At 38.5% G+C, this 13,134-nt stretch overlaps 1 protein-coding gene across 1 annotated transcript; it reads right to left on the bottom strand.

The window, feature by feature from the left end:
- Positions 1-605: 605 nt before the first annotated feature.
- necap1 (NECAP endocytosis associated 1) lies at positions 606-12,582 on the bottom strand. The gene is made up of 8 exons (XM_047382962.1): positions 12,429-12,582; positions 9,673-9,773; positions 7,440-7,544; positions 4,539-4,620; positions 4,081-4,189; positions 3,493-3,634; positions 3,143-3,239; positions 606-2,872 (listed from the first exon to the last, which is right to left on the bottom strand). Exons 1-8 carry the CDS (start codon positions 12,521-12,523, stop codon positions 2,818-2,820), a joined length of 786 nt encoding a protein of 261 aa, XP_047238918.1. The 5' UTR covers positions 12,524-12,582; the 3' UTR covers positions 606-2,817.
- Positions 12,583-13,134: the final 552 nt, after the last annotated feature.

Raw genomic sequence — 13,134 nt, forward strand, 5'->3', positions numbered from 1 at the left:
GTAAGCTCCCTGCACTATTTTAGAACATGAACACCACAGCTTACCAGAGCATGGGTGCTGACCAAGTAGATCCCAGCAGGATACTTATCCATGTCACACAGTGCAAATAATCTCAAAACTGGTATCTTGAACATTACATGTTTCATGTATTCCAGTGGCTTCCACAGTCACTAGATCTCAATCTAATGGAGCACATTTAAGATGGAGTGGAACGGTGGTGCTCTGCGTTATTGCTTGCCTCCTGCCCAATATCTACCAGGCAGGCACCATCCCACCCCCACTTACAAACCCTGCAAGGAAGAAAGGAAGGATGGATGGATGCAGGATATTTGCATCATAGATGTGCAGGTTCTGTATGATGCCATCATCTCAATATGGACTAAAATGTCCGAGGATGTTTTACACCCTTGAATCTATGCTATGAAGAATTAAAGTAGTTTTGAAGGCAAAAGGGGTCCAACCCGGTAGTAGCAAGGTGTACCTAATAACGAGGTTGGTGAGTATCTCTGTCTCATATCAATGTAAAATATTTAACTGTTACTACCTCAGCCTGTCTACAAGACCACTCCAGTGGAAATGTTAAATAAAAATACAGACTTCATCCATTCTTTGAAACGTTTTATTGGCTCTCTCTCATTAAATTGCTCATAAATCAAGTTAGTCCAGTGAATTTACAATGAGAATGGAAGAAGCAATAAATGAAGGACATGATATTTTATCTGGCAATATAAGTAATGTAAACATAACACACACGACAACATAACCAGTCAGTCTTTTATCTTACTGCCAGTTATGTGATCTGATCACAGAACATCTTAAACATCTATGCAGACAGTTTTTATTCACAGTCAATAACAACAAATAAATAAATTCATAATCAGATTTTTTAGCAAAAAGATTGACATTTAATTTGCTGCCTTAACACATTCAGAATGAAGCAACACAATCATTTAGTTTTTCCTTCAGTGCTCAGATTGCTGCTTTCGAATTTCCAACAGCAAACAATTTGGTTAATTCCAGGAAATGTTAACACATCTGGTGAGTTTTAGGACCCTGACTGAAAAATGTTTAATTTTACAGACCAGACCAGCTCATTCCATCCTGAGTTAACAGGCAACAGTTTTACCTGAAACAAAACACCTTCAGGAAAGTCAAGGATTTCTTGATTATCAGTCAAGATGTTTTACCAAAGAGCAGTTTGCTTAAATAAACTGTAATTTTCAAGATATTTCACTGTAAAAATGTCTTTATAACTTCCTACATACTGAAAGGCATTAAATATGTTTACAAGTCTACCTGTGGAGAAATTATTTATTTTATTGTATAGCACAATATTAGTCCACTCAGACAAAACCTCAGTCTTGGATTTGAACCAAACATTTTACTTTCAGTCCCATTTCTCTTTTAAATTAGAATTGGTCAAAGCCAAAGCAATGTTTAAAAAGGTCCAGCAGCACTGCTTACTTCAAACGAAACTTTATGACTCAGCGACAGTAATCACATGGAAAGCAGTAAATTTCAAAAGCAGAGCTATGATTTGATAACCGTCACAGAAAAGCATCCCTATAATATTGTAAAGGAGAAGTTATTATAGACAGGTTGAGTTTCTTAGAGGAAAAGAGGAGTTTCTGATCCTGTTCGTCTTTACTACACAGGGTTGTTCTTTTTTTCAGCTCAAATAGTGTCCATATTACTTTGAACAGATGCTGTTTTGATATTTGGATATTTTTCAAATATTTAAGCATTTCATTCTGTTTGAGCACCAGATTCACATAAGGTTATTTTATTTTCCCTTTAACCTTTGTGCTTCTTCAAAATACAGAGTAAGGATGAAAAAAAAAACATGGAGAACAGTATTTGCAACCACCATTCTTGTTCTAGTAGACAAAGTCCTCTGTAATAAATATAGAATTTTACACTATAACCATTAATTTGTGGACTCTGTATACCCCGAGAAATATCTCATGCACCCATGCATGAGATACCATACCTTCTCAGTAATAAACCAACAACTTTAAATGAGCTCTATGAACTCTGTATCATACTTTTAATTCACGTGGTGACTAATAGGACAAAGTAAAACAGCAACAGTTTGTATGCTGACATTCACATTCAAAAACAGTTTTTAACACTTATGACTGCATTTAGATTTATATGAAGAGGTTTTTAACCAATTAAATAATTCCAGCCAAAAGGATAGCTACACCAGGTTTGAGGGGTTATGTCTAATTATCTCAAATGTTTTTCCATACTGTTCTATTTCTTTTAAAACAGTAATTTAAAAAAAATAGATTTAAGAGCTAAATCCTGATGTATTATAGACATATTCTGATCTTTCACTTTAAATTAGTATCTTTCTCCATCTCTCAGTCTATTTTACTCTTTGCATGTTGTTCTCACCAGGTTTTCAAAAGTGCTCTCTTTTTTAGACATTTAGTACTCTTTGGTGCCAGCAGAGGGAGCTGTCACACAGATAAAATGTAAATACATCTCAGCCCAAAAGGCATCTCTGCTCAGAGAGACTCCTACAGGCGAACTGATGCAGACACATGAAGGACATAGCCCTTATATAGTGTGGCAGATGGCTCATTTCATATCATGGCTTTAACTCATTAATGCTTCATTTACTGTCAGCAGGTTATGACAGAGAATACAAGTTGTTTTGTCAGTGAAATAATTTAACAGAATGACAGTGTCTGTCATATCTGCTTTGAGGAGGGTGAGTGCGTGGGATTTGCTCTCAGTGTGGTTCACAGGAAGCCATAGACACAAATGCAGGCGAGATGAAACATCACATCTGATGTAAGCAGTGACGGCTCAAAACTGGATCCAGTTTGTGGCGTTTTGAGTCGTTGATGGAGGAGTAACAGAACTGAAAGTCAAAACACACAAACTGATTAGTTTGAGTTTGTTCAAAGATTCTCATTCAAAACTTGTGTTTGTATAAGGCATCCTCTCTCCCAAATTCACATTACTCAAAAGACATTCAACCTTATTAACCACAGCTGTTAACAAAATGAGAAAAAAATGGCTGAAATCATAATGATAATAATGGCTTGAAATAAAATCCATGCATAATCATGACAATTTAAGTGTTGACAATAGGCACAAAATCTACAACACCGGTAAAATTGTGGTCTACCTTGCTGGAGCTGAAAAGTCTCCCAAATGTAGATCTGAAGTCTGATTTGACTGAACCACTGTGTTGGAGTTACTGCTGTCCAACTCCAACAGGCAGCCTGACAGAGACAAAGTAATCTGAAAATCATTTCATGCAGCAACAACTGACACACTTTTTAAAATTCATTTCCCACAACCAGAAGACAAATATTCTCCCATTAATGACTGTGAAAATGGGTTACTCATGTAGGGAAAAGCAGCGCAAGGCGGGATTCTTCCATGATTACCAGACCTGACACACACAGTAGAATAATTTGCTTCTCATCTATGCAGTCTTGACCTAGTCCAGCTGTAGTATGGTGCTCTACTTACCTGTGCCAGCTGTCTGGGGAACTATGTTGTGATTAGATGAGCCTGAAGAAGGAGGCGGAGCTATCTTCCCTCCAGGTGGTGGTGGAAGAAGTCCAACTCCTGCTGAGCCTTGTGGACGGGGCTTATCCCTCCTTTTACCCTGCTATTTATGGAACAAAAGATAAAGGCAAGATAAAGGATGAAGAGCATGTTCTGAGCATGTTCATGGTCTGTTTTCAAGAGTTCTAAATAATCTTTAAAAAAAACATCTAAACTGAGATTGTTTTTATTAACTACCATTGCTGGTTTACTTATGTTTATTTTCAGAACATTTTGTACTTTGAAATGCATGTTTATTGTGATGCAAAACAATCTGAAACCGACAACATTAAAAGCTTTGACGAGTATTTTAGATTCTAGACACATTTCAGTTTTTGTAAATCTAATTTGTAAACTTAACTTAACTGCATTACTTTGTATTTTTAGTTCCACTTTACCATAGGTTTCACTTAAGAGTTTTTAAAGATATAAGGCTTTGACTTTAACTTAAACTGTTATATAAATTTAAAAAAATTCAGAGAATTGAAAAAAATCTGGTTATTTTCTTACTCCTATATTCAGTCTGATGGTCTGTCCCTCCTTAAAGCCCAAATCCAGCTTTGGTGCCGAATCCCCCAGCTGATTGCTTTTACTGATTTCACTCTCCTGTTTCACCCACCTATAAAGATCCACAGAGACAAAAAAAAAAAAATCAGCATGGATTCAAAAACAATGCACCTGAGCTGTTTGCAGGACAACAACAGCACTTTTGCTTAAATAGATTTTTTTAAAACTTCAAAACAAATAACCCCTTACAAAAAAGTCCCCATTACATGTGCAGGTAAAGTGATTCGGCTTTGTCTCTTGCATAATGTCCAATGGATGCTTGGAAACTGGTTTCTAAACAAGCTTGGGGTGGAAAATCTTGGAATTTCTTCAATTTAAAACTAAGTGTTAAGTAAAACAAAATCATTTAGCATTAATTTTTACGCAGAACAATTTATTTTAGCTAAAACCATCTTGTTTACTTGAAATGATCCTGCAGAGCCACATTGAAATCAAAGGCGTCTCCTCGGTCCCCAAAGCCAACTCCTATGAAAGCACTGCGGCCTGCACACAACAGATGACAATCCTGATGTGAGATCCACCATGGATGTGGTGATAGACTTCAAGCAGAGATGTGGAATAAATATATCTACAGTGACATGCAAAAAGGTTGTATACAGTGCCTTACGAAATAACTCGGCCCCCTTGAGCTGGTCAACGTCTTGCCACATTTCTGGCTTCACACATAAAGATATAAAAATGTTATCTTTTGTGAAGAATCAACAACAAGTGGGACACAATCGTGAAGTGGAATGTAATTTATTGAATGTGTTAAACTTTTTTAACAAATAAAAAACTGAAAGTGGGGTGTGCAATATTATTCGGCTCCTTTACTTTCAGTGCAGCAAACTCACTCCAGACGTTCAGTGAGGATCTCTGAATGATCCAATGTTGTCCCAAATGACTGATGATGATAAATAGAATCCACCTGTGTGTAATCAAGTCTCCGTATAAATGCACCTGCTCTGTGATAATCTCAGGGTTCTGCTCAAAGCGCAGAGAGCATCATGAAGACCAAGGAACACACCAGGCAGGTCCGAGATACTGTTGTGGAGACGTTTAAAGCCGGATTTGGATACAAAAAGATTTCCCAAGCTTTAAACATCACAAGGAGCACTGTGCAAGCAATCATATTGAAATGGAAGGAGTATCACACCACTGCAAATCTACCAAGACCCGGCCGTCCATCTAAACTTTCATCTCGAACACGGAGAAGACTGATCAGAGATGCAGCTAAGAGGCCCATGATCACTCTGGATGAACTGCAGAGATCTACAGCTGAGGTGGGAGAGTCTGTCCATAGGACAACAATCAGTCATACACTGCACAAATTGGAGTCTGCAAGAGACTTGAGACTGAGATGGAGATTTATCTTCCAACAAGACAATGATCCAAAACATAAAGCCAAATCTACAATGGAATAATTCACAAATAAACGTATCCAGGTGTTGGAATGGCCAAGTCAAAGTCCAGACCAGAATCCAATCGAGAATCTGTGGAAAGAGCTGAAGACTGCTGTTCACGAACGCTCTCCATCCAACCTCACTGAGCTCGAGCTGTTTTACAAGGAAGAATGGGCAAAAATTTCAGTCTCTCGATGTGCAAAACTGATAGAGACATACCCCAAGTGTCTTGCTGTTGTAATTGCAGCAAAGGGTGGTGCTACAAAGTATTAACGTAAGGGGGCCGAATAATATTGCACGCCCCACTTTTCAGTTTTTTGTTTGTTAAAAAAGTTTGACACATCCATTAAATTTCATTCCACTTCACAATTGTGTCCCACTTATTGTTGATTGTTCACAAAAAATTTGAATTTTATATTTTTATGTTTGATGCCTGAAATGTGGCAAGAGGTTGACCAGTTCAAGGGGGCCAAATACTTTCGCAAGGCCCTGTACTGCCTATAATATTTCACATTTGTCACATTACAACAGACTTTGCTGTATTTATTGGGATTTTAAGTGATAGAGCTACAAAAGGCAGTGACCAATTCTTAGTGGAACAAAAAGGATATATGGTATAACATTTTTCACTAACCAAAAACAAAAGTCGTGCATTTGTATTAAAATGCCTTTACTCAATACCTTAAAATGAAATCCATGCAACCACTTTCCTCTGGAGGTCAAATAGCTAACTAACTAACGTGTAATTTATTCTCAACATCAATCCAGATGTTCTGTGAAGGCCTCAGAGGTTTGTTAGAGAACATCAGTGAACAAACAGCATCTTGAAGAACAAGGAACACAGCAGATATGTCAGGAAGTAATGGGGACATTTGAAGCAGGGTTAGGTTATAAAACAATACACCAAACATTGAGCATCTCACAGAGTACTGTCCAGTCTATCTTTTGAAGATGGGAAGGGTATGGCACAACTGCAAACCAAGCAATATATGGCTATCCATCTGAACTGATGGACCAGGCAAGGAGACCATTAAAAAGAACAGCAGCCAATAGGATTGCACAGATCCAAAGCTCAAGTGGAATAATCCTGTCGACACCACAAATATTAGTCAGGCACTACAAAAATCTGGCTGTTATGGAAGAGTGGTAATAAGAAGGACTTTGTTATTAGAAAACCATAAGAGGTCCTGGTAACAGTTTGCAAAATGTCATTTAGGAAAATCAGCAAATATTTGGAAAAGGTTGCTCTGATCAGATGATTTCTGCACTTCATGCAAAATGCTGTGCTTGGCAGAAAACTTTGGAAATCATTCTGAATGTACCATCAGCACAGCGAAACCTGGCAGTGGCAGAATCATGCTGTAGGGACAAGAAAGCAGATCTGAGTTGATTGGAAGACAGATCGACCTAAATATAAATTCTGGAGGAAAACCTGTTAAGGACTGAAAAACAATTTAAACTGGAACAACAATCCTAAACATATAGCAAGAGCTCCCATAGAATGGTTTAGTTCAGTCAAAGTCTTTGACAAAGTGTGGAAGGTATTAAACATTTATCTTCACAGACACTCTCCATCAAATCTGACTGAGCTTGAACTGTTTTGCAAAGAAGGATAGAAACAAATGTCAGTCTCTAGATGTGCAAAGCTAGTGGAGACATACCCCAAAAAGATGTGCAGCTATAACTGCAGCGAAAGATGATTATAAAGTATTGCCTCAGAGCAGCACAATACAAATGCATTCCAAACCTTTCAGTTTTTGAAAACCATGTATTCTTGTCCTTCCATGTCACCGTTCTGCACTACTTTCTATTGGTAAACCACCAAAAACAATTACATTAAAAACTCAGAAGTTTGTGGTTGTAGCATGCAAACATTCGAAGGGTGTAAAAACTGTTAAAAGCCACTGTCAATATCCTCACCGTTGTCATCCTGTATCCTCAGAACAAAGTATCTGCTGGAATCACTGACAGTTTCCATTGCAACACCAGGATACTCCTTCACAGGTGCCTGGGCAAACAGTTCCCCTGCAGGACCACAGGGCACATGTGTAAAAACCGTAGAGAAATAATAGCACCAGTTTATCTTGTACAGCTTATTTACTTCAAACTGCATAAGTGTCAAGAGTACTTGCATTTAATGCTAGCACAGTAATGTGCATGCAGTCTGTATGACCTTAACACAGATGTGTTTTCATTCTCAGTGGAAGTGTAAGCATTGGCAGTGTTGGGACCACAGCCATGGATTTCAACATTAAAACTCCAGTACAAACTTTTCTGGAACTTTCAAAATAAATTGCATTTAACCGACTTCCAGCACAACTTCAGAAGGGGAAAGGGGGGTAGCAGCGGACTTTCCATGATGCCACTGCCCGTATAAAACCCCCACCTTTCCAATGGTCCTTTCTCTTCCACCCGGACACCATCCGAGGCTGGCAGGGGAGACAGCGTGCTAATGTCTCTTTGCTGGCAATCAGACATAAACTCTTCAAACTGGATCCAAGGGTGTCATACGATCATCGATCATATGCACTAAGTTAAGTACGGATGAATTACTCTTTGTGTACCCGGTATTCATTCATAAAAAGGGGAAATTAAGGTATAAGCATTTTGCTTGACTTTCTCTCTGAGGCCTGCAGAAGCAAACTGTGTTCCAGAGTAGTCCCCAGTAGAGACGCTGTCTCTACAAAGCCATGTGGAGCGGTTTTTCCCGGTCTGAAAGGAGGACAACAGGAGCCGCATCACCGTGGTAACGTGCAGCTTGGTCAGCGGACAGAACGGGCCGCCCAGGCACTGCTCCGGAGGTTAGTTGGAAGCTAACCCTTTGTTCACAGAGCTTTCTTCAAACTTCGTTGTCGCCCGGACAACTCCTCAGTATGGTTCATACGAGGTTAGAGTTTGGGCAGAGTAATAGAGAAAGATTTATGATCTGAACGTTTTTCATTTTATGAAGTTTGGTTTTGTTTGTGTTGAACTCAGCTATCTTGGTGCTAGCAGGCTATCTGCAACACAGGTGCTCCGTTTTGTGTTCTGTGTTTGTGTGTTTTTAAAGTTAAGACAAACTTTACTTGAAGGGTGATTTTAAACACAGAAGATCGTCCATAACGCGCCGTCCGCGCTTATGAATTTTAACCCTTTTATTGACACTATTTTTAAACGTGTGTGTTTGATTCTGGTGCTAAGCTATCAGCTTCTTTTGTTAGCTTTAATTGCTAACAGGTAAGGACACGTGCTTGCTGCCAAACAATATTTACCCAGAAAGGTTGTTAGTTTTTCAATCTAGTAAATAATATTTCCCTAACATTATTATGCTAAATTTGATAAGTAAACACCATTAAGCCCCATTTCTCCAGAAAGATTTGGTTCTTTTCCAAAATACCTCCCTAAATATTTTACTATTTCCTTATTAATATTTCTTTAAATATTATTTCAATAAATAAAGTCAGATAATGAGACACCATTGAGAATTAGTCAGCCAGAAGGTTGGTTTAATTCAACAGATCATTCTTTAAAACATTATTTTAATAAAATAATATTTTATCTTATCTTGCATTGTGAATGGTTGTCTAAAGGTTTGCTGATTATTGCCTAAGTTGGTTCCAAGACTAACTTAACTTCATTTCCAGATCCGTCAAGATAATCCTTGGTTCTCAAACATAAACATTGCATGGTAATGTTGCATCACTCTTTTGGTCATGGTTTTCAATCATCTTTAATCAACTTGTTTATATTGTTCATAGCCCATTAATCTTCGTTATTCTTTAATTCTGCTTGGTAGTTTAGTTGGATTGTTTTAGCATAGTAAAGAGTTTGTTGATTGAAATATGTTTGACTTTGAGTTGACTTATTTTTGTTAATAAATTCTTGTATTTTAAGAAATTGTGTGATTTCATTCCATGTGTGTGCAGGGTTTATGCTGTTCAATAATGTCAGAGCTTGGCTCACCCTTTTGATTTTGTCCTAATACCATCGCCTTACTGGACTGGTATTCACAGGACAACCCTTAACAGACCGAAAATATTATTTGATAAATTATTAAAATATTAATAATAAATAATATTCTCAGATTCATAGTCACAACAGCAGGACTCCCACCATCCAGGGAGTGTGACTCAGAGTAAAAAAAAAAATCAAGTAAACTATCTTCATTTCGAACCTGAGATTTTGTCTTCTAGTTTGATGTATGCTACTTTGCCTTTGGCTGTTATTCTCATACGACCAGACCAGTCCGGAGAGTCTAGTTTCCAGTCAGCTGCCCTGCAGACAAAAGGTAACAGACAGCAGTTTCAGAGATGCAGGTCTTCTGTCTGCTTCTAATGTAATGTCTTAAGGCTCAACGTAATACAAATATGTTGGGATTAAACTGAAAAAAGTTGAAAGAATGCTTAAGTTTTCCACAATTATTTCGAAAGTATTTTCAACTTCCTTGCTGTACTGCAATGACATAACTAAACTCAGGACCACGCTTTGCTCTGATGTGATGCAAATAAAATTGTGCTTCATAATTATTATAAACTGCAATCACATTAAAAAAAAGTACACCCCTTGCCTAGGGGCATATATACAGTATATATATACAGTACAGACCAAAAGTTTGGACACACCTTCTCATTCAAAGAGTTTTCTTTATTTTCATGACTATGAATATTGTAGCTTCACACTGAAGGCATCAAAACTATGAATTAACACATGTGGAATTATATACTGAACAAAAAAGTGTGTTGTGCAGGAGGTGGATACAGTACACAGCTGATAGTCCTACTGAATAGACTGTTAGAATTTGTATCATTGCTGTACTGCAATGACATAACTAAACTCAGAACCACGCTTTGCTCTGATGTGATGCAAATAAAATTGTGCCTCATAATTATAATAAACTGCAATCACATTAAAAAAAAGTACACCCCTTGCCTAGGGGCATATATACAGTATATATATACAGTACAGACCAAACGTTTGGACACACCTTCTCATTCAAAGAGTTTTCTTTATTTTCATGACTATGAATATTGTAGCTTCACACTGAAGGCATCAAAACTATGAATTAACACATGTGGTATTATATACTGAACAAAAAAGTGTGTTGTGCAGGAGGTGGATACAGTACACAGCTGATAGTCCTACTGAAAAGACTGTTAGAATTTGTATCATGGCAAGAAAAAAGCAGCTAAGTAAAGAAAACCGATTGGCCATCATTACATTAAGAAATCAAAGTCAGTCAGTCCGAACAATTGGGAAAACTTTGAAAGTGTCCCCAAGTGCAGTTGCAAAAACCATCAAGCGCTACAAAGAAACTGACTCACATGAGGACCGCCCCAGGAAAGGAAGACCAAGAGTCACCTCTGCTGCGGACGATACGTTCATCCGAGTCACCAGCCTCAGAAATCGCAGGTTAAGAGCAGCTCAGAGATTAGAGAACAGGTCAATGCCACACAGAGTTCTAGCAGCAGACACATCTCTAGAACAACTGTTAAGAGGAGACTGTGTGAATCAGGCCTTCTTGGTAAAATAGCTGCTAGGAAACGACTGCTGAGGACAGGCAACAAGCAGAAGAGACTTGTTTGGGCTAAAGAACACAAGGAATGGACATTAGACCAGTGGAAATCTGTGCTTTGGTCTGATGAGTCCAAGTTTGAGATCTTTGGTTCCAACCACCGTGTCTTTGTGCGGCTCAGAAGAGGTGAACGGATGGACTCTACATGCCTGGTTCCCACTGTGAAGCATGGAGGAGGAGGTGTGATGGTGTGGGGGTGCTTTGCTCGTGACACTGTTGGGGATTTATTCAAAATTGAAGGCATACTGAACCAGCATGGCTACCACAGCATCTTGCAACGGCGTGCTATTTCATCCGGTTTGCGTTTAGTTGGACCATCACTTATTTTTCAACAGGACAATGACCCCAAACACACCTCCAGGCTGTGTGTGTAAGGGCTATTTGACCAAGAAGGAGAGTGATGGGGTGCTGCGCCAGATGACCTGGCCTCCACAGTCACCGGATCTGAACCCAATCGAGATGGTTTGGGGTGAGCTGGACCGCAGAGTGAAGGCAAAAGGGCCAACAAGTGCTAAGCATCTCTGGGAACTCCTTCAAGACTGTTAGAAAACCATTTCAGGTGACTACCTCTTGAAGCTCATCAACAGAATGCCAATAGTGTGCGGAGCAGTAATCAAAGCAAAAGGTGGCTACTTTGGAGAACCTAGAATATAAGACATATTTTCAGTTGTTTCACACTTTTTTCTGTGTTCAGTATATAATTCCACATGTGTTAATTCATAGTTTTTTCAAACTTTTGGTCTGTACTGTATATATATTCCAGCCTTCTCCTGCCACATGTTGATGTGCCCCTGGGCAAGGCACTAAACCCCAAGTTGCCTACTGATCTGCGGATCAGTACAAAGCGCTTTGAGTGGTCGTATGATCAGAAAAGTACTATCAATCCATTTACCATTTATTAAATATCCCATCATTATACTGTGCTTTTGTAACTTTTCATTCATAATAGTAGGTATCCGTGTAGTCCTTATCCCAAAAAATCTATGCATCTCTGATAATGAAAAGCAAAACCTGATTTTAGTTTCTAATTTGCTTTTCGGGTCAGTAGTACATTCAATCACACCTCTAACTGATGAAGGGAGTTGGGTACTGTTCTGGCAACCTGCCCATATTGATCCTGCCGGCATGAAGACAAATAACCCGATCCCATTACACCACACAAGGAGTCAAAAACTGAACTCTCCAACACCGTGGGCATGTTTTAAACATAACAAAGCATAAGGACAACAGTTTCATCTGCATTAGTGGAACTCATTGGCTTACTGTCTATGTGAATGTCGGATCCGATCTACACCAAGCACCCGTAACCCCCCACCCAACAAACAGTTCTGTTTTAAACCCCGCAGGTGTTGGCTTACCTGTACGCGCGGTTCGAAGCACGAGGCGGGATGCGGTAAACGTTGACATCTGGTTTAACGCACAAGATCGACTCATACTCTCCCTCAGCGGCCATCTTATCCCGAGTACTGATGTAGGAGGACCGTGGTCGTGAGTCATTCGTTCAGCTCATTTCTAACTGGGTTCGTGGGTATGGCAAGACTTGTTATCATGTAATAAAGAAACAAGGTTCTTCACACCAAATAATTCAGTTCTTTATTGGCAAGGTGAACAATTCAACAAAGCAAGAGTGTTTATTTTCATATCCAAAATCTAAATTTCAACCATTTCACATGTTAATCATCTTAAAGAAATTCCAGCTAATGGATACTGGGCTCGAAGATCCAGATGTCAACAAGCACACGTTCCCATAAAAAAAAAAAAGGCTGTTGTACACATTACATAAAATAAGTTTTATATCTACAATGCCACTGTAACTTGTAAACAGTTTTTTTCATCATATTGTAAATGACTTGTGTTTAATATAATTATAAATGTCTGCCCAAAAAAGAAATACTGTGCTGATTGAATTTTATGTATTTTGCTCTTTTATGTCTTTGTCTCTGTTTTTATGTACCACAGCCTCTACTGCTTTTAAACAAGGGTGTATATTTTTTTTCCTTCTGATAACCGGGGAATACAAAATATTTTTGTAATCACCATTTGCACAAAAAATAATAAAGGTTT

This window comes from Girardinichthys multiradiatus, chromosome 13, assembly GCF_021462225.1.
Source record: "Girardinichthys multiradiatus isolate DD_20200921_A chromosome 13, DD_fGirMul_XY1, whole genome shotgun sequence".
Taxonomy (NCBI): domain Eukaryota; kingdom Metazoa; phylum Chordata; class Actinopteri; order Cyprinodontiformes; family Goodeidae; genus Girardinichthys; species Girardinichthys multiradiatus.